At 50.9% G+C, this 27,349-nt stretch overlaps 1 protein-coding gene across 9 annotated transcripts in view; it reads right to left on the bottom strand.

Moving 5' to 3' along the window:
• The window catches only part of Shank2 (SH3 and multiple ankyrin repeat domains 2), a 609,914-nt gene that overhangs the window by 484,354 nt on the left and 98,211 nt on the right, over positions 1-27,349 (bottom strand). For all 9 annotated transcript variants that reach the window (XM_045152632.1, XM_045152644.1, XM_045152648.1 and 6 more), the window contains exons 3-4: positions 26,807-27,026; positions 909-1,112 (exon numbers count right to left, since the gene is read on the bottom strand). In XM_045152632.1, the coding sequence (XP_045008567.1) occupies positions 909-1,112; positions 26,807-27,013 (411 nt within the window). In that variant the 5' untranslated portion in view covers positions 27,014-27,026. The remainder of the gene's footprint in view (positions 1-908; positions 1,113-26,806; positions 27,027-27,349) is intronic.

Raw genomic sequence — 27,349 nt, 5'->3', positions numbered from 1 at the left:
TAAACCCTTCCTTCCTTCAATGGCTTTTCTTGGGCATTGGTTCACAGCAACAAGAAAGTAGTTAGGTCAGGAAAGAATGCCAAGATCCTCAAGGTTGGAAGAAGCAAGGCCATTCTGTATCCCCAGGACTCACAGGCCCTGGGGACATGAACCTCAAGGGGACCCATGGTTTGTGCCCACCACAATGTCTCCCCAACTTGTTAAGCTTAGAGAGTAAGAAATAGACATGTAGAAGCTGGGCTGAGGAGATGGCTTAGTGGTTAAGTGCTTGCCTGTGAAGCCTAAGGACACTGGTTCGAGGCTCGATTCCCCAGGACCCACATTAGCCAGATGCACAAGGGGGCGCACGCATCTGAAGTTTGTTTGTAGTGGCTGGAAGCCCTGGTGTGCCCATCCTCTCTTTCCATCTGCCTCTCTTTCTCTCTCTCTGTCACTCTCAAATAAGTAAATAAAAATGAACAAAAAATATTTTTAAAAAAAAACCATGTAGGGCTGGGGAGATGGCTTAGCAGTTAACGTTTGCCTGTGAAGACTAAGGACCCCGGTTCGAGGCTCGGCTCCCCAGGTCCCACGTTAGCCAGATGCACAAGGGGGCGCACACGTCTGGAGTTCGTTTGCAGAGGCTGGAAGCCCTGGCGCGCCCATTCTCTCTCTTCCTCTATCTGCCTTTCTCTCTGTGTCTGTCACTCTCAAAAAAAAAAAAAAAAAAATTAAAAAAAAAAAAACTATGTAGAAGCCTAGAATCAGCAAAATTGGGTACAGCCTCAAACCCCAAACCAATGTTTTAATTTAGATGTGGGATAACTTTGCAATCCAAATCAAGCTGGGAGCCTGGTTCAAGTGTCTCCCTCAACATGCATCCTGGAAGTACAGCATCGGCTCTTACGCAGGCGCCTGTGGCTACCTACCTCAAGGGAGGGCACACCCGGGCCCACGGGCTGAGGGTACTCGCGCAGCAGCCGCTCCTCATCCAGGAACTTGCCGTCGCGCCCGTTGCTGGCTGGCTGGAAGAGCCCGTAGTTGAGGACATCCTTCAGCCCCTGGTTCAGAGTACACAAGATCTGCTGCTTGGCAACCCACACGGTGGCGTCAGGGTTAAAGCGAATGCATTTCTGCAAGGGGGACAGAGACAACGGTCAGGGATGCCAGTGACCACCGCCATTGCCCACCGGGTCACAGAGTCCAAGGCATCCCACTTTTTCTACCCCTTCCAATTTGTTATTCTCTGAGGGCAGGACCCCTCGTTTACTGACTTCGACGTGAAGCCTGCTGCTTGTCACTTAGATGGAGACATTTGTGAAATGGAAAATGCATCAACCAAGACAGAAGGACTGCTCTCTGCCTCTCCCTTGCTCTGGAGTCACTCAGGGGCACCTACCGTGTTTTCTGGCTCACCCGGGGGCCTCAGGCAGACCTACACCTGTGTGTGTGTGTCACACTTTCAGCGTTTGCACGGACATACACTGTTAACCCTCCCGGTGCCACAGCATCTGGCTTGGCCCAAAAAGCTCCAGTGCTTCCAAGCCTTGGACCATCACTGCTGGCTGGGGAACACACACTGCGAATGCCAGCTGAGCCCAGCTATCCCTGAGGTGTCCCTGGGGTTCCAGGATTCTGTGAAGGCCCCCAGACCCAAGAATGCCTGAGTCTTTTAGATGAAATAACACGGTATTTGCATATAACGCGTAGTGTTAATTACTGCCCCTCTTTGCTCTGACCAAATCCCTGAGAATAGGCCCTCGAAGAAGGAAAGGGATTACTATGGTGAAGGGACACCATCCATCACAGCGGGGAAGGTGTGGCATTGCGAGCAAGTAGTCGGCTGGTCACATGACAGCCACAGGCAGAAAGCAGAGAGTGTAGCCAAGATGTGAGTCCAGGCTGTCAAGCCTCCAGGACTTCCCCCCAGTAACCCACTTCCTCCAGCAAAGCCCCACCTCCTACAGGTTCCACAAGGGGACCAAGTGTTCAGACACTTGAGCCCTGGGAGGACGTTACACCTTCAGAGCACAACACCCACATGAGTCCTCTGGCATGCTTTGCATCATGTCCTGTTGACTTAAAACGCCACAGACAGTGTGGCAGTTTGAATACAACACGTCTCCCATAGCCTCACGTGTTTATGATTAAGCTCCGTACGTAATCCCCAGCGGGCGGAGTCTCCGGAGTGGAGCCCTCGGGAGTCACAGCACGGCCCTGCTTGCCCCCACTCAGCTCACTGGCTCTGCTTCCTCTCAGCAGGCGTGAAGACGTGACACCTGGTAGTCTGCTCCTGCCATGCCTGCCCCGCCATGATAGAAACTTCCCCCTTGAAACCGTAAGGCTTCCAGAAGCTGTTTCTGGTCAGATGTTTTGTCCCAGCAATGAGGAGGTAACTGCTAAAGACGGTGTCCATGCTGTGCAGAGTCCTCACACTGCATTATTCAGGAACGATGATGTTAAAATAAGCCTGCACCTGGTCAATAAATAAGAATATTCTCAACCCATAGGCACAGACTTCCCCCCCCACACACACACACAAAGGGCTGGCTGTGTACAACAACATGACTTGAGTTGTACGTGAGTTGCTGACATTTCAGACACAGAGACACATCATCTCATGCACTGATAGGATGCCCATGGTATAAGGGTCTTTGTGCCACCCATGCTTACACTAAGCAGAAAAGATTTCAAACCATATATACCACCAGCTGGAAGGGTGAGGGAAGTGCTTTAATGGGGAAAAAGGAAAAAAAAACTCAAACCAGTTACCGCCAGAGCTAATTTTTGAACCAGCTAAAGTGTCGACAGGGCCTCCGAACTGTCACCCACACTTCAGAAAAAAACATATCGGTGCCTCTGCAAACTGGAATAATGACAACTTGGTCACGTGCCTGGAAGCCTTGCGTGAGACTCGCTGGTGAGCCAAGGAAAGCAAAAGCCAGGCCAAGTCTATGTCTTCCCAAGACTTCCAATGTTTGTTTAATTAAAATTACATTCTACTGCTCAGCCATCAGCAGGGGTGCAAGAATGTGCTTCCTCCCTGGAAAGGCATCCAGTAACACTGAGGTGTGACTGAACAGAAGGCCACAATCAACTTTCAACCGGGAGACTCTGCGCATGCGTGCCCCGCTGCCTCCCAAGTGAGCCAGCCTCGGGTAGGTTCTCATGACTGATTAAATAGTCCTGAGGCCATCAACAATGAACACCCCTGCCAGGGAAGCCACCACTCTGTTCGTGCATGCACCCAATCAATCCCCCTCCTGTGTCCAGGAGTGTGACCCTCTGACCTCCTGGTTACAAGGCCTGATGGGGCCAGTTCTTGGGTGAGGACCTTCTGTAGTCCTGATCCAACAAAGGAGTGATACCAGATACGGTCCTGTGGGGGCTGCTGGTAACCTACTGCTCCCAAGGCTTCAGGAATTGTTGCTGGCCTCGGGTTACAGCCACAGACTCCCAACTCATGTTCCCTAACGTACCCACGCCGCCAAGTGCCTCGCTCCCGGCAGCTGAAAGAAAAGACCTGCCAACTGGCAAGTGTTGGGAAGGGCCTGGGGCTCCATGTCACCTCCCACAGGACATGTAAGCCATTGTAGGTGACACAAAGGCTGGCATTCAACGCCATTTGGTGGGCAAGGCAATGATGCCTAGTCCCTGCCTTTCTACTCCAAGATTCACCCCTGCAAAACAGCCAACCAGGGCTAAGAAGATGGCTGAGTGGGGAAAGAGCTTGCTTTGCAAGTGTATGGTCTTGAGTTCAGATCTCTAGTATCCACATAAACACTGGGTTGTCAGCATGCACGTGTAATCCCAGGGCCAGGAAGGCACAGAAAGGGGAATTCCCAGAGCATTCTGGCTATAGCTATCCTAGCTGAACTAGTGAGCTCCAGGTTCAATGTCAGATCCTGTCTCAAAAACTAAGGTGGAGCTGGGTGTGGTGGCACATGCCTTTGATCCCAGCACTTGGGAGGCTGAGGTAGAAGGATGGCCTTGAGTGTGCGACCACTCTGAGACTATATAGTGAATTCCAGGTCAGCCTAGGATAGAGTAAAACCCGAACTTAAAGAAATAGAAATTAAAAAATAAGGTTGAGACTGAGAAAGCATCCGACATTGACCTCTGGCCTTCATGCAAAGACACAAGCATGAACATCTGCAAACACATATGTGCACTCATGCGCACAAACACACACATACACACCCACAAAGAACAAGTCTGCTTCAAAAATAGAAGTATCTGGAGTGCCCAGGGAGAGACTTCTGGGAGGAGCAGGGGTCAAAAGGTTCTGTCAGGCACCTGGTAACCTGGTGTTTCTGTACAAAACTTCAGCCATTTGGTGAAAGTTTGGGCCTTGGACTGAGGAGATGGCTCTGTGGATAAAGTACTCACTGCTCAAGCCTGAGGTCTCTACTCCCAGCACGTCAGTGTGGAGACAGAGGAGCCCATCAGTGGGGAGACAGAGGAGCCCGTCGGTGGGGAGACAGAGGAGCCCATCGGTGGGGAGACAGAGGAGCCCGTCGGTGGGGAGACAGAGGAGGCCGTCGGTGGGGAGAGACAGAGGAGCCCGTCGGTGGGGAGACAGAGGAGCCCGGCGGTGGGGAGACAGAGGAGGACGTCGGTGGGGAGACAGAGGAGGACGTCGGTGGGGAGACAGAGGAGGACGTCGGTGGGGAGACAGAGGAGCCCGGCGGTGGGGAGACAGAGGAGGACGTCGGTGGGGAGACAGAGGAGGACGTCGGTGGGGAGACAGAGGAGCCCGTCGGTGGGGAGACAGAGGAGCCCGTCGGTGGGGAGGCAGAGGAGGACGTCAGTGGGGAGACAGAGGAGGACATCGGTGGGGAGGCAGAGGAGGACGTCGGTGGGGAGGCAGAGGAGGACGTCGGTGGGGAGACAGAGGAGGACGTCGGTGGGGAGACAGAGGAGCCCGTCGGTGGGGAGACAGAGGAGCCCGTCGGTGGGGAGACAGAGGAGGACGTCGGTGGGGAGACAGAGGAGGACATCGGTGGGGAGGCAGAGGAGGACGTCGGTGGGGAGGCAGAGGAGGACGTCGGTGGGGAGACAGAGGAGGACGTCGGTGGGGAGACAGAGGAGGACGTCGGTGGGGAGACAGAGGAGCCCGGCGGTGGGGAGACAGAGGAGGACGTCGGTGGGGAGGCAGAGGAGGACGTCGGTGGGGAGGCAGAGGAGGACGTCGGTGGGGAGACAGAGGAGGACGTCGGTGGGGAGACAGAGGAGGACGTCGGTGGGGAGACAGAGGAGCCCGGCGGTGGGGAGACAGAGGAGGACGTCGGTGGGGAGGCAGAGGAGGACGTCGGTGGGGAGGCAGAGGAGGACGTCGGTGGGGAGACAGAGGAGGACGTCGGTGGGGAGACAGAGGAGGACGTCGGTGGGGAGACAGAGGAGCCCGGCGGTGGGGAGACAGAGGAGCCCGTCGGTGGGGAGGCAGAGGAGGACGTCGGTGGGGAGGCAGAGGAGGACGTCGGTGGGGAGGCAGAGGAGGACGTCGGTGGGGAGACAGAGGAGCCCGTCGGTGGGGAGACAGAGGAGGACATCGGTGGGGAGACAGAGGAGGACGTCGGTGGGGAGACAGAGGAGGACGTCGGTGGGGAGACAGAGGAGGACGTCGGTGGGGAGACAGAGGAGCCCGTCGGTGGGGAGACAGAGGAGGACATCGGTGGGGAGACAGAGGAGGACGTCGGTGGGGAGACAGAGGAGGACGTCGGTGGGGAGACAGAGGAGGACGTCGGTGGGGAGACAGAGGAGCCCATCGGTGGGGAGACAGAGGAGGACGTCAGTGGGGAGACAGAGGAGGACGTCGGTGGAGAGACAGTGGAGCCCGTCGGTGGGGAGACAGAGGAGCCCGTCGGTGGGGAGACAGAGGAGGACATCGGTGGGGAGACAGAGGAGCCCGTCAGTGGGGAGACAGAGGAGCCCGTCGGTGGGGAGATAATGAGAAAGCAACCAGGAAAAAAAACAACAGGAGAATCCCTGCCTCAAATGGAACTGTGATGACCAACATGAAAATCCTGTCCTCTGACCTCTATATGTGTGTAATGGCATGCATACCTGTGAGCACATGTGCACTTGTACACACACACACACACACACACACAGGCAAACAAGGAAGCATATAGCATATAGCATATGGAGGACCTAAATAATGTGCCTTTCAGGTTGAACTATACCCCACTCCCAACCCTCACCCACTCCTCCACACGATGGTGATGTCCAAACCCCCTTATCCTGGGAACGTGGTATATTTGGAATCGAGGTTCTACAGCTGGGATCAGTTAAGATGAGGCTGTCCTGGAGGACAGTGAGCCTGACACAATGACCATGACCTTGTAGAATGGGAACTGTGGATGCCACAGCAAGTTCACAGAGCAGAGACCAGGGGAAGATTGTCAGGGTGATGCTACTATAAGCCAGGGAATGCTGAAGGCTGCCAGGAAACCCTAGAACTAGACAGCGGCTTCCTTTCAATGTCTCAAGGAAGCAGGTCTTGATTTCGACTTCCAGCACATCTGTTGGTTAAGCAACCTAGCCTGAGGTTGGTCACTGTAGCCCCAGGAAGTAACACACCCACAAAACACCCACTGCTGACTTTTAATCTTCACTGTCAACTTGATTGGATGTGGACTCACGATGGAAACACACCTCTGAACAGTGTCTGTGAGGGTGTTTCTGGGGAGGCTTACTGAGGAGGAAAATCTGTCCTGTATGTGGGTGACACAATCCCATGGGCTGGAATCCCAGACTGAATAAAAAGGAGAAAGACAGCTGAGCCCCAGCATTTACCAAGCTCTGCTTCCTGACTGCTACTGGAAAGTGATCAGTGCCTCCAGCTCCTACCGCCATGCCTTCCCCTGCCTGCCTGGTACATTATACCCGCTCTAACCATGAGCCACAATAACCGCTTCCCTCCTTAAGTTGCTTTTGCCAGACACTTTGTCACAGCTATGAGAAAAGTAACACAGCCATAATACAGTTTATGGCTTGAGAGATGGCTTACCAGTTAAGGCATTTGCCTGCAAAGCCAAAGAACCTCAGTTCAATTTCCCAGGACCCATGTAAGCCAAAAACACAAGGTGATGCATGCATCTGGAATTCTTTTGCAGTGGCTGGAGGTCCTGGCATGCCCATTCTCTCTCTGTCATAACTAAATAAGATATAAATAAAATATAAAAAATGAGCCAGGTGGGGGCTGGAGAGATGGCTTGGTGGTTAAGCACTTGCCAGTGAAGCCTAAGGACCCCAGTTCGAGGCTCGATTCCCCAGGACCCACTTAAGCCAGATGCACAAGGGGGCACACACATCTGGAGTTCGTTTGCAGTGGCTGGAGGCCCTGGCATGCCCCCCTTTTTTTTCTCTCTCTCTGTCTGTCACTCTCAAATAATAAATAAATAAAAATGAGCCAGGTGTGGTGGTACACACCTTTAGTCCCAGCACTTGGGAGGCAGAGGTAGAGAGGGTCACCATGAATTCAAGGCTACCCTAAGACTACATAGTGAATTCCAGGTCAGCCTGGGCTAGAGCAAGACCCTACTTCAAAAAACCAAATATGTGTGTTTGTATATGTGTGTGTGTGTGTGTGTGTGTGTGTGTATACACACACACACACACACACACACATACACAAATACATAATAATGACAGCTTAGTTGGTGACCTCTCAGCACCTCTGATTCCCTTCTCTTTTCATGGAAAGGGTACTACCACCTTTGACACCTGGATCCAAGACTGCCTGGGACACAGCAAGCTTGGAAGCAGGACCAGCACCAGCTCTTAGACAATGAAATGCTCTGGCCCATTTACACTGACCCTGTGTCACCGTAGGTTCACCTGTGTGAACCAAGTCTCCATGTGCCCCACTTCTGTTACAAGGACCACGATCCTTCCCCACCTGGCCACCACATCTGCCAAGACACAATCCCTTCTTCCCTCTCCCGCTCGGTATCATCCCAGCATTCAGTCGATGGAGCGCCTCCAAATTCCAGACAGAGCTGCTCATGGATAAGAGGCTATGAATTTCCTTTTCTCTGTATCATTGCACCCAAACCTTGCAAGTGTTGAAAAATAAAGAAACATTTCTTAAAGAGAGTTCTCCTGAGAAGGAGCACAAAGGTCATGAAAGGTCTGGATTTCACTATGTTGCAAATGAAAGAAGCTATGTGAACTTACAAAGGTTATGGTGAATGCATTATTCACTTAGTTATGCACTTATGGCAATGCTCCCAGACAACATCACCAACGTTTGCAGAGCTGTAAGCTTCAGAGCCAAGGTTGGCCATGTTGCTAAGCACTTGTGAAACAAAGGCCCACTGGCCAGTGATATTCATGGTCAAACTCAAATTAAAGATAAAGAGAGGGAAGGATATTCACTCCCCAATTTGGTGAACATGCATTCATGAGTAAGCTGCATGATCCGAGGCAGAAACTGAATGTACCCAGACAGCAGGAGACTGGCTGGCACTGGAGTCAGCTGTAGGAAGCTCCTCAGGCTAGGTCTACCCCTCAAGCTGAGATCACCAGACCAATGCTCCCAGACTGCACTTGTGAGCCACTGTCTATCCAGCCTGCTTCAGAAGGCTCAGAGGCTCTAAGAAATGTCCTGGCCCACAAGTCCTACAGATCTTCCATCTCTTGCTGCAAACTAGTTTGCTCATAAAGCTATAACAAAATAGTCTACCCAGTACACATCTGTCATCCTCCATCCAGAAGACTACCAGTCCCAGATGAAGGTCATAGGGCCGCCTCCTCTGGATGCCTCTCGCTGGCTTACAAATAGCATTTTCTCTCTGTGTCCTCATGTGGTCATCCTCTGTGTGACTGAATCCTTTTTTTTTTAAGATTTATTTTTATTTATTAGAGAGAGAGAGAGAGAGAGAGAGAGAATGGGTGTGCCAGGGCCTCAAGCCACTGCAAACAAACTCCAGATGTATGTGCCACCTTGTGCATCTGGCTTATGTGGGACCTGGAGAATCGAACCTGGATCCTTAGGATTTGCCTTAACCATTAAGCAATCTCTCCAGCCCCTGTGAGTCTGAATCTTAATGTCCTCTTACAAGGACTTTAATTGTTGACTTCAGTGGGGATCAGAGTCAACTTAAGAACTTCATTTTACAAAGATTTCATTCTCCCAGTCACATTCTGAGGTCCTGGGGGTCAGGATTTCAATATATGAATGAGTGGGGCCAGGGTCCATTTATCCCATAACACCATATAACCATATGATGGTATGCAGTATAACTATGTAAGTGTACGGCTAAGGGCAAATCTTTGCCACGCCCCCCACAGACAGCCTTGTGCCTCTGATGGGGGGCACATCACTGTGACAGGCAGCTCATATGAACAATGATGGGTCACAGAACATGGTTTTGGGACCATTCTGAGTCACAGCAGCATGGCCAGACTGCTTCATCCATGAGGCCAGAGCACTCCCCACATCTGTCTGGGGCCTGTGCATTGGAGGCAAGGACAGAGGTTGTTTTGTGAGGCTGCAGTGGAGGTGAGGGTGAGGGAGCGTCTAGACAAAGCTTTGAGAGAACAGTAAATAATCTGGAGTATTAAACACACCTCCAGACAGCAGCCAGGAGACTGGAATCATGCGCGCACGCCTCCAGGCCCCGCCTCTGGTAACTCTAGTTCCTTAGGTAATGCTTAAATCCACCCACTTCCAGCTTCCACCCAGGAGCCCCAACGGAAGTCACTGGAACACGGGTTAGAGCATCCGGGACAGTGGTCCCGAGGGAGCTCTGGATGGCAGCAGAGCTAGAAGCAAGGTCTGTGGTGGGAGCAGAGCCCAGCTGTGTGCATGCGCAAGCACCCAGAGAGAGCCTTGTTCCTGGGTATGTCGCTCAAGATGGTGACGGCCTATGTCAGTCACCACCCGTGTCTTCACGGTGCCTTTTCTTATTTTGTCCCTGTATGTGGCTGCACGAATGTGCACGAGCATGTGGAGGCCCAAGATCACTAGTGGGTGTCTTCCTCAGGGGCTCTCCACCACATTTCCTTGAAACAGGAACTTTCACTCAACCCAAAGCATCTAGACCAGCTAGTCAGGTCACTCCCGGGATCCTCCTGTCTCTGTCTCTCCCAGTGCTGGGATAACCGCGGCACACTGCCACGGTTACCTTGCTTGGATTTTACGTGGGTGCGAGGGTTCCAAGCACCCAGCCATCTGCCCTGCCCCCAATTTTGTCCTTTATCAGTTATCTGCCATCTGCATATCTGCACCTCTGAGAACCAGCCAACCCAAGGTCGAACCGTACTAGACTGGGCCACTTCCCAAGACAATTATCTGTCCGTGTGAAAATTACACTTTATGTCATGAACAAAGCCCCGTCTGATGGGGGCCTGTGTCATGAAATGCTCGAATGTGGTCAGGATAACCATGAAGCTTAAAACAAGGGTTTTAAATGGAACTGGTGACCTTGACTGAGAAGGGCACCCTGACCTCATGACACTAAAGTCCAAGAGCATGTTTGGCCACTGATGAAGGATAATACGGCTGGGGATTCACTCCACTAATGAGAAGGATGCTGCCTTTGGGTGCACAGCTAAAGCAGCAAGCCAGCAGCACTCGCCTCTGCTATTGTCAAGAAGGGACTCAACAGACAGGCTAATGTTCACTCACTGGAGCTCTTGTGCTCCTTAGAATGAGTTAATTTTCCTCTTAAACAGCGACGCTCTCAGGCAGGGCTATCACAGCAGAGGGCCAGACGCTGACCACTGCAGCCAGCTTAGGAGCAATAAAGCGAAGAGGCAGCCGGTCAAGAAGCGGGCAGGTAAGTGGGCCAGATGCATTCAGAAAGCCCTTACTGCGTGCCTACAACCAGCTAGACAAGGGTGCTGAGCACATACCGCTCTCGTGCTGTGGTCCTGAAGCAGGGATCAGAGTCCCAGTGCCCAAGGTGGGACACTCTAAAACTTCAGATGCCCCCTGAGCCCGGCAGCTGCAGGGTCTAGAACTAGCTAATGAGAAGCACGCAGCGGAGGGGTCGAGGCATGAATGAGGCAGACTGAGTCAGGTTATTCCCAGAGCAGATGCGAGGGAGGGCAAGAGGCAGGCCAGGCTGCAGCAGGACTCTCAAGACATCGCATGCTGCTGCAGGACATTTGAACTAGGAGGGCCTGACCCGTACCTCAGGGAAGAGGGCCATGCTGGGGAGTAGAATCAGAGACCGGCTGGAGGGATCCTGAAAACCCAACCACACAGCAAAGATGCAGAAAACAGGCGCACTCCGAGACTTGACATGGATCATTTGGCCACCTTCTTCATGACTCTTACCAGCTCAGGGACGCCAGCAGCCCCCAGCCCTTCTGAGCCTCAGATATCTACTCAGATGTGGAATTCACAGAGGGTTTGTACAGAATGTGAAATAATTCCAGTCCCAAGTCAACTTTCCCAAACAGTATTGACTCAAAGAGACTTCAATGGGAATTAACCAGGAGCTAAAGCAGAAAAGCACACCACCCGGGCTGTCTGTGGTTAGGCTCTGACCCGGCACGCCTGCTCCTGAGTGTAAAACGTCAACCTGGAGGCTTTGGAGGTGGCTCAGTGCTGGTCACACAATCGTGAGGACCCGAGCTTGGAACCCGAGCACCCACATAAAAGCCAGGCATAGTAGCACACACACACCTATAACCCCAGCAGTCACAGGAGGACTCCTAGGGCTCTCTGGCTAACTAGTCTAGTGGATATGATGATTTCCATATTCTGTAAGAGATCCTGTCTCGAAAAAAAACGCAAGGTGGAAAATGACTGAGGAAGAAACCTGAGGTCATCTCTGGCCTCCACTCCATTAGTACACACATGCACATGCATCTGCACACACATGTCCATATATACACACACTAACATACATAGCACACACACATACACATGCCTAAAGCAAAAACCCCTCCCAACCCCATATCTAGAAAAGAAAGTTACAATACAGAATCCTTACAACAGACACCCATTTAACATTGGTTCAATCCATTCTTGGTTGTTTGAAAACGTTAGATGTGGAAAGTGGGTCCCACGCCACCTTTCGCAAGTGTGACACGTGAGAGGAGTAACAACCAGAATCATAACCGGTAGGATCAAAGCTGCCTTTCCTTGGTAGCTTTCATGGCAGAGCCCCCAGGGCCTCTGCTGTTGTAAGTGATCTATGACTCACCGATATCCCCATGAATCTGTAAAAGCAGGAAGCTCTCTGCTGAAGCCCAGCCAGGCAGAGAAGATAGGGTGGGAGTGATGGGGTAGAGAGCGATGGGGTAGGCAGGGGAGGGTTGGGGAGTGTTGAAGTGAGAGATGGGGTAGGCAGTGGTGGGGTAAGGAGTGGTGGGGGTGGGGCGTGGAGCTCTTCTTGGCTTTAGCAACTAGTTAAGAGAGCCAGATTCTGTGTCTTCTCCCTCTCAAAGGTGATCCAATACACACAGGAGGTCAAAGTGTGGGCCGGGGGGTAAAGACCCTAACCACACAGTCCTTAATGAATCAGGATTGGTGAAGAAGATGGATGGATGGATATGTTATACTTTTAGATTAGATGGACAGATGTGTGGATAGATGGATGGATGGGTGACTAGGTGGATGGATGGGTAAATGGATGGGTGGATGGGTGTGTGACTGGGTAGAAGATGACAAATACTGATGGATCAATGGATAGTATCAAAACTGCAGTGATTTAAGCCGGGCGTGGTGGCACACGCCTTTAGTCCCAGCACTCGGGAGACAGAGGTAGGAGGATTGCCATGAGTTCGAGGCCACCCTGAGACTCCATTGTGAATTCCAGGTCAGCCTGGGCTAGAGTGAGACCCTACCTCGAAAAATCAAAAAAACAAAAACAAAAAATGCAATGATTTGAATGAAATGTATCCATAGTCTCATGTGTTTTAAAAAATTGGCTCCCAGCTGGTGGCAATTTGGGAAAGTTATGGGCATTTAAGAGAGGTGGAGTCTTGCTGAAAAAGGCATGTTGCTAGGGCAGGCTCTGGGGCAATATGGCCAGCTCCAAGCCCAGTACTTAGACTACTTCCTTCCTGCTTCTGTGGAGCTATGATGCCCAGATGGCTGCCTGCTACTGCTATGGTGCCCTTCTGTGATGGAAAATTCTCCTAAACCTGTATGCCAGAAATAAACTGTTTGCTTTCATAAACTGTTTCTGGTCAGGCATTTTGTCCCAACAACAAGAACTGCTATTAGGACAAATCTTCAAAATGATGCTAAGTGAAAAAAAAGAAAAAAGCCAAGTTATCAATGGCAGGCCCAGTGTGGTAATTTTTAAAAAAAATTAATTTAATTTAATTTAATTTAATTTAATTTAATTTATTTGCAAACAGAGAGAGAAAGAAGACAGAGAGACAATGATCATACCAGGGCCTCCAGCCACTATAAATGAACTCTAGACGCATACTCCCCTTGGGCATGTGGCTTACATGGGTCCTGGGGAATCAAACCTGAGTCCTTTTGCTTCACAGGCAAGCACCTTAACCACTAAGCAATCTCTCCAGCCCCCTTAAAATTTATTTATTTATTTAATTAATTAATTTATTTAATTTATTTGTTTGCAAGCAGAGACACACAGAGAGAGAGAGAGAAGAAAGGCAGACAGGGGATAATCTTTTAACCCTAAAAATGCTACATTATACAGTTTGATACACATAGGAAATTTGATGAGGTGGGCATGGCAATGCCCACCTGTAATCCCAACATCTGGGAGGCTGAGGCAGGAGAATTGCCTCAAGAGCAGCAAAGGGTATATATTGATGACCTCTTTTTTTTAAAAAAAAATTTATTATTATTTTTTTTGAGAGAGAGAAAGAGGAAGATAGAGAATGGCCCTGCCAGGGCTTCCAGCTACTGCAAATGAACTCCAGACACATGTGCATCTGGATTATGTGGAGACAGGGGAACCAAACCTTGGTCCTTAACTGCTAAGCCATTTCTCCAGCCATGGCTATATATTGAGACTGTACTTCAAAACAATATATAAGAGAGAATGACATTAAATTCATGATAGTGCTTGCTTTGCCTCTGAGGGAAGCAGACTAGAAATGGGGGTGACAAGTTTGACTTTATCAGTCTTGTTTTATCCTGTGATTAGAAAATGACAAAATGCACATGGCTATCGATCTGTGTAATAAGATACACTGGAACCTGTGATACTCTGCTTGAGATGATCTCTAAATTAGAAACAAAGCCAAAACACTTTCAGAAGCCTGAGGTGGCCTCAGCATCTGGCAGCCTGGCTCGTTGAAAGGGCATCAGCTGGGACTACCGGTTGTATGGGTTCCATGTCTCTGAATGAGGCCCACCACTTATGTCACTTCCTGCCCACACCTCTGAATGCGGACCACCATGATGTCACTTCCTTCAGGCACCACTGAGTGAAGACTGCCATTAATGTTACTTTTTGCCCTTCTGAATGAGACTACCATGATGTCACTTCCTGCCCATGCTGATGAATGAGGGCTGCCATTAATGTCACATCCTGCCCACACCTCTGAATGAGGACCACCATTAATGTCACTTCCTGCCCATGCTGATGAATGAGGACTGTCATTAATGTCACTTCCTGCCCACACCTCTGAATGTGGACCACCATTGATGTCACTTCCTGCCCATGTTGATGAATGAGGACCACCACTGATGTCACTTCCTGCCTATGTTGATGAATGAGGACCACCACTGATATCACTTCCTGCCCATGCTGATGAATGAGGACTGTCATTAATGTCACATCCTGCCCACACCTCTGAATGAGGACCACCATTGATGTCACTTCCTGCCCATGTTGATGAATGAGGACCACCACTGATGTCACTTCCTGCCCATGCTGATGAATGAGGACCACCATGATGTCACTTCCTGCCCATGCTGATGAATGAGGACTGTCATTAATGTCACATCCTGCCCACACCTCTGAATGAGGACCACCATCACTGTCATTTCCTGCCCAGTGGTGTTAGCTACTTTCCTCCCAGTTGTGATGACAAAGGTCCTGATAAACCAACATAAGGAAAGGTTTATTTTGGCCCATAATTTGAGGGCACAGCCCATCATGGCAAGGGAGGCGTGGCAGCAGAAGCATGAGGTGGCTAGTCACACTGTGACCACATTCAGGAAGTAGAAAGAGGAAACAGAGACAAGATCTCAGCTTGCTTTTCCCATCTTTCCTTTTTAGTCTGGGACGTCAGCCCATGGAATGGTGCTACCCACGTTCAGAGTGAGTCTCCTGTCCCCAGGAATGCCCTCGCAGAAATGCTCTGAGGTGTGTCTCCTAGGTGAATGCAAATCCAGCCAGGTTGGCAGTGAAGACAAAACATCTCAGGAGTTCTGTTGGATGGCTTTTCTTTTACAGCAGGAAATTTTCTCAGAGAGGTGATTTCCAGTTAAGTCTTAGTGGGTTTTCTTTGGGTCATTGCTGATTAGGTAGAAATAGTCACTTCTGAGATGTAAACATACAGCCCACAGCATGGGTATTCCTTAGACATGAGGTCTACACTTCTGAGTTTACCCAGGAGACCATCTCATGACAATATTTGAGAAATTAGTTGTGTATAGTGGCTCATGCCTATCATCCCAACACTTAGGAGGCTGCAGCAGGAGGAGTGCTGTGAGTCTGAGGTCAGCCTGGTCTAAATGTGCAGGGTGTCTATGTCCAATTTACTGACAGGTCACTGCTAAAATGAAATGTCCTCTGGCCAAGGGACTACAAGAGCCTACAGTTCCAACCTCAGAGACCTTATCAATGGGAAGCTTCCCAGTCTCCTCTTTCTCTGCCAGCCCTGGTCCTGGTCCCACCTCCACTTCCAAGGCTTCCCAGGAATTTCCCACCCGAGTCTCCCTCCTTTTTGCCCTCCTCCCCTCAGAGAAGCCAAGAGCACCCTTTGCAAGTTCACTGAGATCTCAGGCTCTGAATCAAACCTTGCTTCACTAGCAAAACCACCATGTCTCCAGCCACGCCTCAGCTCATCCCTATGCCTGCATCCCTTTCCCATGGCTACAAGCACAGTTCCACAGTGGGTGGCCACCTCTGCAGATCCAATGAACTGAGTTCATGTCCATCTGTGCCCAGGATGTTCTGGGCAAATATCTCCCAAACAAACCCACATCACCATTCTGAATGAAGGAGTTTCTAGAGTTGAACCAAATCTGTGAGGAGAGGGAAAAGGAAGGGCAGGGCTGTGATTTCGTCTGTGCCAACCTCAGCCTTGCCAACCTCAGCCATGGGCCACTGTTTTCCGCTGAAGAATGTATCAGGGAGAAATGAGCTCTCATGCAAAGAGATGTTACACCGGATGAGTGGTGGCATGGGGTCCTGAGTAGGAGCCAAGACTATTCAGAAGAGTGAGGCTGAGAGGAACCAGCAGCCCTTGGGCTGTGTGGTGAAGGTAGAAACATGGACAGGGGAGGGTTGGGATTCCAGAGAAAGGAATCCTATGGACTGGAGCCTCGGGCAGGAGTCAGAGCATGCAAGCTGGGAGCTCTGAACTCTGTGGAGCCAGGCAAGTCACACTGAGCCCTGGGCTGAGAGCCTTCAATAGCTGACACCATGCGAAGAAGATGCTGCAGGGCATAAGGTGGGCAGTAAGCCTCATGGAGCCAGCTTCCTCTAAATATGCATCCTGGGGAAGCCAGGACAAACCTTCCAAGAGTGGAATGAAGCGGTCACCACTCATAATGAGCCCCCACAGTTGCCCAAACTGCCCATTTCCCAGAAGTATGAATGTCATGGGTGGCTGGAGTAAGAGCCCTCACCTCCCCAAGTGGCCAAGAGCCGTGGGTCAGATGCCTGCAGGACAATGCTTAGCAAGAGCTGCTCAGGGCATGAGCCATCTGCACACCAGCCTTCCTGCACCATCTCACCAAGGGTGGCCACCTGTGGTCCTTACACCAGAGTCCAGCATTTGGGTCTCTAATCTCAGTTACTGGACAGGGACATGGGCTCAAACGTGGCCACAGCAGGGGAAGCTCTAGTACTGTAAAGCCCAAGAAATTTCAGGTATGAAAGCAAACACCATGCTAATATACCTGTGACAGAAAGAACAAGAAGAGATTAAGAACCTGAGAGAGGGGGAGATGAGCGCTCAGTGCTTAAGAGTTCTAATTCATCAGCAGCAAGCAGAAAGGCCAAAGTCATTTCAGAGTCACGCGTATTAGACAGACCATTTGGGAGCGGGTGATAGATTAGGGGACTCTCATCAGCCGAGGCGGGGGCAGGGCGAGCGAGTCAGAGGAGCAGAGCCCTGTAGCCTGCCTCATGTGGGGCTGTGCTCTGTGGGAGGAACTTGAGTGAGAGAGGGACATGGAGAGTTCCAGAGAGAGAGAGAGAGAGCAGGCCGGGGTGGGTAGGGGGAATGAACAGCAATAAATTGTCTTGGAGGGGGTCAGGTTAGCAGCCGGCTGAAAGGCTTTTTGCTAAATGAAATGTCCCACTGGAAGACGCATTGATGTCGTAAATGGAAGCACTGATTAAAGCTTCGTCCTCCTGCAACAGCTAGGAGATGGGCCAGGAGGGGAGAGGGACAGATCTGAGCAACCGGGTTGACTACTTTAGCTGAGCTCCTAGTGCAGAATGTGGGTGAGGGTAGAGGGGCTGCTGCTGGGTTCCTTTCAAGGATCCCCCAACTTCAAAGTGCTCCATAACCCATGACCTTTACTCCTCCCATCTCCTGGAAATGTGCCACTGGCTAGGGATTCCAGTGGCCACGTGCTGGGCCACAGCCACACTGTTCCCACTTCCTCACTCACCACCTTCCAAAAAACATAAATCACAGAACCACTTCAGTTGGTATTGATTTTGGCACACACCACTTTTTTTTAAAAAAGGCCAACTTCAATTGCTAATGGCAGATGCACACCTCACCATGCATTTGGAATGACCTAGAGAGATACTTCAATATTCCCAGCTACCATCACCAACCCTTGTGTGCCCTCTAACCCTCGCCACCTTGCTCAGCCCAGACTCCTTGACAGACCAGAAAGGGCACAAAGGTTTAAAGCTTCTGCCCCACTGGCATTGGGAACCTAGAAATAGCAGTCAGTCAGCGAGAGGCATCAGGACCAGGCCAGACTTGGGTAGGGCCCACACAGGGCAGCGAGAGGCAGCCCAGCGGCTTTTCCAGGCGCCATCACCCAGTTCAGTTTGTAGGCATGGAAGCCTTAGGATGAACCATTGGCTGCTCTACTCAGCTCCTCCTCCAGGCAGGATTCCAAGACTTGTCTGTCTCTGGCTAGACAGAGGACTCAGCCCGCGAGGGACTGCACTTGGGAACAATGTCCACTGTGTTGCTGGGAACTCACACCCGTGGGATTGCTGGTCTGTTGCCTCCAGGGGCTTTGTGTGTCTGGAACAAAAATGAAGTGAAGTGGTTTTTAGAAAGTTCCAGAACTGATTATGCTCCTGACAGTGGAGACAAACCCCTCAGAGGCTTTTTCACTTAACAAAGCATCGCTGCCCTTCTAGGCTTGGGAGCAGGTGTCCAGAACAGCCATTCCTGACATGCCCCATGCCCTGAGTAGCGGTGGGCACAAGCAGACAGAACACTGGCAGGGGAAATGCGCCCGTGGCCACGCCCTCTCATTCTGGCTGCTGGGGGATACTGTGACATCAGAGATAATACAATGGTCTGTGTCTCATTTGCCACATGAAGAGGGTCTCCCCAGGGTGGGGGGCTCAGGGGTTGCCTAGAGACTAGGAACTGGATGTTAGGTTGCAGTGCTCATATATGCCTAACACGGGGGGGGGGGGGGGGAGGACGGGGGGGGGGGGGGCTTTACCCAATATGCCTGGGAGCAGGGAAGGCTCAGACTCTGGAGGTTTGTGGAGGTGGGGATATTTGCATATGCATAATGAGTTATCTTAGGGATGGGACCCAAGCCTGAATAGCAGATTTACTTATTGTCCTGTCTACACTTCGCACATGTAAGCCAAAGGCCATTCACTATCCACAGTACCTCACAATTCTGTATATGAAACCAAGTCCCAGGCCATGGGATTTGTCCACTGTGGCACCCAAAATCTTTAGGGTTTTGCAGTATTTTAGATTTTGGATTTTTTTTTTGTTCATTATTTATTTATTTATTTGAGAGCGACAGACACAGAGAGAAAGACAGATAGAGGGGGGAGAGAGAATGGGCGCACCAGGGCCTCCAGCCTCTGCAAACGAACTCCAGACGCGTGCGCCCCCTTGTGCATCTGGCTAACGTGGGACCTGGGGAACCGAGCCTCGAACCGGGGTCCTTAGGCTTCACAGGCAAGCGCTTAACCGCTAAGCCATCTCTCCAGCCCAGATTTTGGATTTTTATACTAGAGATGATCCACCTATCCTGATGATTCCCCATGACCATTTGGTGGGGGGGTTGTCTATGAAAATAAAAGTATTTTCATAACATAATACATCTTTTGTGTACTTTGCATTAGTGTTGTCCACTGTGGAACTCAAAATCTTTAGGGTTTTGTAGTATTTTAGATTTTGGATTTTTACACTAGAGATGATCCACCTGTCCTGATGATTCCCCATGACCATTTGGGGGGAGGTTGTCTATGAAAATCAAACTATTTTCATAACATAATACATCTTTGTGTACTTTGTATTAGTGTAGTATATGTGGTGTGTGTGTGTGTGTGTGTGTGCACACGCACGTAGGTGTATGCAGATGTGCGTGCCCGTGTGTGTCTGTGGAGGCCAAAGGAGGATGTTGGATGTCCCCTTCTTGCTCGTGCACACAAAGGCGAGGCAGCATGGAGAGGAGTAATGGCAGGTCGCAGCAGCCAGGCTGTGCTGCTTGTCCCCTCACCCCTGGTAGACGGGACCTCGAGGCTCTGAGAGCTTCGGCACCTGGCCCCAAGGCAACTGGTGAGTGAGTAGTGAAACAAGCCTGGGATTCCTCCACTGAGGACCATGCCCACGCGAGCTGCCCGCTGGCCACCTTCCCACGTTGAGCAAAGACCATGTGTACCTCTGGTCTGGGTACCCAGCAGGTATCAGGAGCAGCAAACCCCCAGCACCATGGGCCCGCCAAGCCCTCTGCTCTGCGCCTCGCCGGCTTTGGACTTTTGTCTTCCATGTTCTTATCTGTGCACGGGGGTGTTTACTGCTGTAGTATTCGTAATAGCCTAGATGTCTATGAGCAAATGAATGGATAAAGACAATGCAGTATAAGTAAATGCATATATGATGGACTGCTATTCCACTGTGAAGAATGAGATCGGGACATCTGCAGGAAGATGGATGGAAATCATTACGTTAAGCAAAACAAGCCAGACTCAGAAAGACAAATATTGCATGTTTTCTCTCAGATGCAGAATAGAGATTTAAATATACATACACATATATATATATATATATATATATATGTATATATATATATATATATATATATATATATAAAATGATGTCAAGTAGAAAGAGGAAGGGGGATGTCTAAAGGCAGGGGAAGAGGGGAGCCAAGAGGAAAGGGAAGGGGAACACATACGTCATGAAAGCAGAACAATGTGGGGTGAGAAAGGGAATCAGCAAGAAGGGGGCAGGGAATGGGGAAGGCACTGGGAATGGGAGTTAAATAAGAACAAAAATTAGGGCTGGAGAGATGGCTTAGCAGTTAAGCGCTTGCCTTTGAAGCCTAAGGACCCCGGTTCGAGGCTCAGTTCCCCAGGTCCCACGTTAGCCAGATGCACAAGGGGGCGCACGCGTCTGGAGTTCGTTTGCAGAGGCTGGAAGCCCTGGCGCGCCCATTCTCTCCCTCTCCCTCTATCTGTCTTTCTCTCTGTGTCTGTCGCTCTCAAATAAATAAATAAAAAATGAACAAAAAGTATTTTTAAAAAAGAACAAAAATTAATGACTTATATATGAAAACATCCAAATAAAACCCATTTTTGTATGCTACCCAAAACATTAATTTAAAAAATGAAAGAAAAAAAAAAAAGAAAACTAACCCTCCCTGGCAACTGGGAGGTACGAGTGGGTTGTTCTTTCTCTTCCCCTAGCTATGGTCACATGTGGGCATCCCTTAAGCCTCCCTGACGCGGGCTTATCCCACAGGGTATTATTTCTGCAAAGATACTCAGAAACACTCAGGAAGCTCAAGTCTTCTGCATGGACCACACAGCACAGCACACACCCAAGACCTTACTTAACCCAGTATCTGTCTTGAGGTCAACATCCAGGAAGCTATTCAATACCTTTAGAGAGCTCTGGGGTCTTCCTCACAGAGCACAGACCCACAGGGAAGCGTGATCAGGGCAAAGCAGGGCTGCGTCCTGGGTAGAGTGGGCCGACCCACCCTGGGGTCCATGACGAGCAGGCACACGAGTGTATTGTGATCTGTGCTCACCCACAGCAAGCCCACCCTTTCCAGCCCCCTCTGCCTTCCAGTTTGGCGGTGCTTGGAACTTTAGGTCCCAGGTCTTCTGGCTAAGGACAGCTTTCACAGTTCTTTAGCCACCATACATCCGTACCCACAAGCAATGCCAGATGACGGGGGGGCGGGGGCGAATGGCTAAAAAAGCCTCCAGTGCAAGGGTGGCTCAAAATGGCGGTGAGTAAGGGGATCTTGGCTGTGGCTGAGAAGTACGGCATCTGGGGCACAAGACCACACCGACTGACCCAGAATACAGAAGCTGCCTCAAAAAAGCATCCAGATGAGGGGGCTGGAGAGATGGCTTAGCGGTTAAGGCGTTCGCCAGGACCCACGTAAGTCAGATGCACAAGGTGGCGCATGCGTCTGGAGTTCACGTGCAGTGGCTGGAGGTCCTGGCACACCCATTCTCTCTCTCTCTCTAATAAATAGTTTTTGTTGTTTTTTTTTAAAAGCATCCAGATGAGGGCATGGGACCACCAAAGACCAGAACCATCCCTATCAGATGCCCTGAACAGATACAAAAGGCTGAGGCAAGGGAAGTTCCTCTTCACCCTCTCTGGGGCCCTTCCTTTTCCCTTCCTACCCTGGTAGAGAGACTTGAAGGGTGAACTGTCCAGCAGGACCCTCCCAGTGGGGTTGTGCATTGACTGACAGAGTGTCTCTCAATTTAAAACAAAACAAAACAAAAACAAAACTAGGTGTCCCCTGGCCATGTGCATGCCCTGGGCAGAACGTTTAAGACAATCTTGGGACAGAAAGGGGACCACTCACGGCCCTCTAGAAAGAGTCACCCTTCCCTATCCACATGCTTTTCCCATAAAATCCCAGCCAAACAGGCAGGTACGTCTCATTCCACAAGGGAGCTGTGCTCGCCCCACGGAAGCTGCTGTCACCGAGCTGAAACAAGGTGGGGGAAGGGTATGGCTTGAACAACCATCACAGCGAATGATGAGGAAGGAGCAAACCCGAGGAAGAAAGGTGGACCAGCAAGCCAGATGAGCTCTGCTCTGGGTGGAAACCATCCCGTTACAGGAAGAAGAATCTTTGAGGGCTCTACACCGGGGGCTGGGGAGGGGCTGGGAAGAAGGCTCTGTGGATAAAAGCACTGCTGAACATGTGTAAGGGCCGTCTCCTGGCAGAGACCGGGGCATCCCCAGAAGCTCGTGGTCTGGCTAGTGTGGCAAATGCAGCAGTGGTCTGAGACCTGCCTACAATGAGGTGAAAGCTGAGGACCACATCTGAGGTTGTCCTCCAACCTCCACCTACACGCTGCCATGGCACACACATGTCCACATTTATACACACACACACACACACACACACACACACACAGAGAGAGAGAGAGGGAGAGAGAGAGGGGGAAAGAGAGAGAGAGAGAGAGAGAGAGAGAGAGAGAGAGAGAGATTTTTTCTTTCTTTTGTTTTTATACCAGGAAGTTTTACACCAGGAAGGAAAATAATCAGACATCAAACTCATAAGCCAAATATGAGCTCCAAAGAATAAGTGTCAGAAAGAGAGAGTGCAGGGCTATAAAACAAATGGAGAGTCACGGAATCACAACAATGAAAGACTGGAAACGCCATGGAGCAGAAGAGATCAAACTGATCCAAAACACATGAAGGCTCCAGAAAACCCCAGTAAGACACAGGTTAACAACGAAAGTGCTGAAATGCAGGCAAAGAGAAGAAGCATCCAGCACGGGGCTGGTTGGCGTCCCGGCAGAACTCAGACAGCACCCACAGAACAGGATACACATCAGGAGGGCTGCCTCACAAGGACAGACCGCAGACAGACTCTAGAGACCACAGACTTTACCAGGAAGGACTTGCGAGGGGCTGGGCTGTACCCCAACTGGCAGAGTGCCCACCTAGCATGCACAAAGCACCGTGTTCCATCCTTAGCACCACGTAGACCAGGCATGGTGGTGTGCACCTATAATCCCAGTGTTCTAGAAGGTGGCGACAGGAGGGTCAAGAGTTCAAGGGCATTCTTAGAATAAATAAATTGATAAGTAGATAAATTCTTTTTAGTGTAATCGTTGACATCAATCTGTTAAAAATCCATGCCTACCCCTCCCAAAAAATAAAAATAAAAAGGTGATTCAGGTGTCTTCAAAGTGCAATATTCAGGGCAAGAAGACCAACAGCCCCTCCACACAAAAAAATTTAGGGGAGACAATTTGAATCTGTGTCCCACTTCCTCTGCGGTCAAGTTCACCCCCTGGCAAAGCCAGGGAAGGAAGCCGGGTGCCCTGCGTTCACATTCTTTCCCCCTCATCTTCCTGACAAAGGACAGTGGGAGGCTCCAGAGCTCCTCAAACAGCTTGGCTACCAATTTGAGGGACCCTGGATCTCTGAATGCCTGCATGGATCGTGGATCAGAACCGCCCCTTCCTCCTGCCAACCCCAGCAAACTGAGAGGAAGAAACAAAAGCCTCTAAGTGGGGAATGCCTGAGGCTTGGAGGCTTGCTTATTATAGCAATCAGCTTAACAACCCCTGCCCCCCAGTGACAGAGCAAACCTTAATGGGAACAGGGGAGAATCTGTAATAGGAAACAGGAACAAGTACCAGGCTATTTTTCAGGTGTAATCACCTTTTCTTTATACAGGTATGTGGGACTGGCTTTCTTATGGCCAAAAAAAAAAAAAAAAAAAACACTAATGTTCAGTGCTTCCTTTGCTACCTAAATGTTAATGGCTTCATTTGTTCACAGTGTGTGAAGTCTGAGCCCATGCACACCTCTCAGCATCCTGCCCTTAACAACTGGGTAACCTGGTGGTCCACAAAGATGCTGTTCACCCTCCTTTGCCACTTCATCAATCCATGACCCCACCTCACCCACCCTTGACCCCCAGCATCCCACATTTCCACCCCACTTCCTCTACCTTCTCAGACCCTACTTCCCCACCCTGTTACCCCATTTCCCACTCTATCACCCCACATCTTCTACCCTATCACCTCACTTCCCTACACCAGCACCACATTTCACCAACCTATCCCACCTTTCCCCCCTCATCGCTCCACTGTCCCATCCCCACCGCCGTCATCCCTTCTCCTGCTACCCCACTCCACTTCCCCTACCTAATCACCCCACTTTCCTGATCCACCCACCCCACTTCCCCATCACGACTCCTCATCATCTCAACCCCACCCTCACCTACCTTCACCCCTTCACCTCACTGCCCCACCCCACCCTACTTCCATCATCACACTACCAAACCTCCTTCACCCCATCACTGAGCACCCCATCCCAGCCCCCCTCCCTCGCCAATCATGCACTGGAGTGGATACCTGAAAAGAGCAGAGCAACCCTGTGTGGACGGCCCGGGCAGACCTCATACCCAGTACCCAAGCCCAGGAACGAGCCCACAAGGTACACAGCAAGGTACCTGGCGTGAGTTCTACCCTTCCAGGAGAGGTTGGGCTGGGAGCAACTATCCCCCGGCCTTGAGCAACTCCCGGTGTCACCAGAAATCCCTGTGGACTTGCAGAATAAGGATGGGGAAAAGCAGAGAAAGATGATGGTTCCACCAAGCCCAGACTATCTCCAGGGATGTCGCATCTAACCACAGTGTCCTAGGCCATCCTTCACTTAACATGCGCCTGCCCCTCCAACACCACAGGTACCAGCATGTGCATTCGAGGGAAAGATACAAGATGGCCAGCGTGGCAAACAGTACCCCAAGGGCTGCAGGGAAGTGGCGCAGGAAAGGACACTGGACCCAGGGCTTGGGGACAGGGGAGTGACCAGGAAAGTGTGGGAGAGTGAGACGCACTCTGACAGGAACTCCACACCTCTGGGGGCAGGGAAGCATAGGAAATCCACATGTTGTAAACAGTAGGAGGGAGACAGGGACAGCTGGGGACCTTCCTCCCATGGACACTACGGCCCTACTAACTGTTGTGCCCACTGCCTGGGTGCCCCCCGTATACGGGCCACCGTCCCTGAGGCACGAGGTTTGGTTGGATCCACAGTGCGGGCCACACTATGGTTTGAGCGGGATACAGCGTTCCTGGTCTGAGAGTTAATCTCCTTCTGAAGTATTTAAGGGTGGAAACTAAACCCAACTCCGGTGTTTGGGAGGTTGTGGTGACTTGAATGTAAAATGTCTCCTCAGCCTCAAGCGTGTGTGATTAAGCTTCCTACTTAGTCCCCAGCTGGTGGGGCCTTTGGGACATAGAGCCTTGCTGGAGACGGAGTGTCACTGGGAACAGACCCTAAGTTTTATTATTAGCCCAGTCCACTGGGTGCTCAAAGAGCCCACCCAGACTACTTCCTTCCTGTCACTAACGTATGATGATGTGACCTGGCTGTCTGCACTGCCATGCTGTTCCCACCATGGTGAAACTGCCCCCAGAAACCGTAAGCCAAAATAGCCCTCTTCTTCCCATAAGCTGCATCTGATTGGGTATTCCCCCCCCAGCAATGAGATAGTGACTGCTACAGAGGCGGCTAGAACCAGATGATGGCCCAGGGTAGAGCCTCACTGTTGGACACACACCCTCCTTCTGCCATATGCCATCCCTCTCCAACTCAGGACTTGTGCCATCAAGGAGCCACAGGTATTGGGCTCTTGACTCAGACCTCCAGATTCTGAGCTAAAATAAACCTCTTTCTTCTCCTCCTCCTCTTCCTCCTTCTTCTTCCTCCTCCTCCCCCTCCCCTTCTTCTTCCTCCTCTTCCTCTTCCTCCTCTTCTTTCTGTGTCTGTGTATAAGCCAGAGGCTGATGTCAGGTACCTTCCTTGGTCACTTCCCACCTTAGTTTTGAGAGAGTTTCTCACTGGACCTGGAGCTCACCAATTCAGCTACAGCCTCAGGGATCTCACATCTCTGCCTACCCAGCACTAGGATTACAGGTGTGTGCCACAATGCCCAGCTTATTTGTGAGCACAGAGAGGAGAGAGACAGGCAGAAATAAAGGGAGAGGATGGGCACACCAGGGCCTCTAGCCGCCACAAAGAAACTCCGGATGCATGCATCACTTTTTGCATCTGGCTTTATGTGGGTACTGAGGAATCAGACCTGGGTCATTAGGCTTTGCAAGCAAGCACCTTAACAGCTGTGTCATCCCCACCCAGTCTCCACCCAGCTTTTTGTTACATCAGTGCTAGAGATCTGAATTCAGGTCCTCATAGCTTACACAACAAGTACTTTACTCACTGAGCCATTTCCCCAGCCCCAAACTCTACACCTAGAGTAGCCTGCATCACGGTTTAATCATAGGAGGTGCAAATGAACTAAAAGAGCTCAATGAATATTGTGGGCTGCAGTAGGTAGACAGAAAGGACAATGTGACATGAGACAGGACGGGAACACTGAGAGGAAGTGTCTGAGCTGTCAACCGTGAAGGCTCAGGGTGGACCAGAGGTCTCTTGTGGCCACTGCCCAGGCCACAGTCTATGTTGTCCAGACGTGAACAGCAAGACAGAAGACACAGGGTGCCACACACAGCAACTGCACACAGCAGCTCACCGTCTGCTGCAGATCTTGGATGATGACACGGATCACCAGCGTGTTGCTCTGGCTCTCCTCCATCCTTGTACCACCTGGCTTCCCTGATGTGGCCCGGATGGTGTCATAGATGGTCTCTTCTTTGGAGCTGTCTGACTCTGAGCCCACGGAGTAGTCTGAGAAGCTCTGGGCCATCTCATCCTCGCTGGACGTGGGACTGCGCGGCATGGTGGCCAGATCTCTGCAACAAGGGTGGGGAGGAAAAGAAGATAAATAATAGAAAATGTGAAAAAAAAAAAAAACCAAAACTTAAGAGTCCTGTGGAGTCCTGAGTAGTTTTTAGATTTGGTTCCTGAGTCTGGTGATGTGACTGCCAGTCCAGGGCCAACCCGCTGCTTAGGTGTCTGATCCAAGAGCTGAGCCTGAGCAGAGACAACAGTAAGGACCAAGGAGGCCTCCATACCTGGCTCTGGCTCTGAAGCTGCCCAGCCCTCACATGCCAGAGAAACCCCGGCTAGTGGTGGGCAATGAAGGGCACAGATTCAGGGAAAACCGCAGCAATTT

The sequence above is a fragment of the Jaculus jaculus genome, chromosome 1 (assembly GCF_020740685.1).
Source record: "Jaculus jaculus isolate mJacJac1 chromosome 1, mJacJac1.mat.Y.cur, whole genome shotgun sequence".
Lineage (NCBI taxonomy): Eukaryota > Metazoa > Chordata > Mammalia > Rodentia > Dipodidae > Jaculus > Jaculus jaculus.
The sequence above is the reverse complement of the archived record's forward strand: the minus strand, read 5'-3'. Positions and strand labels throughout refer to the sequence as shown.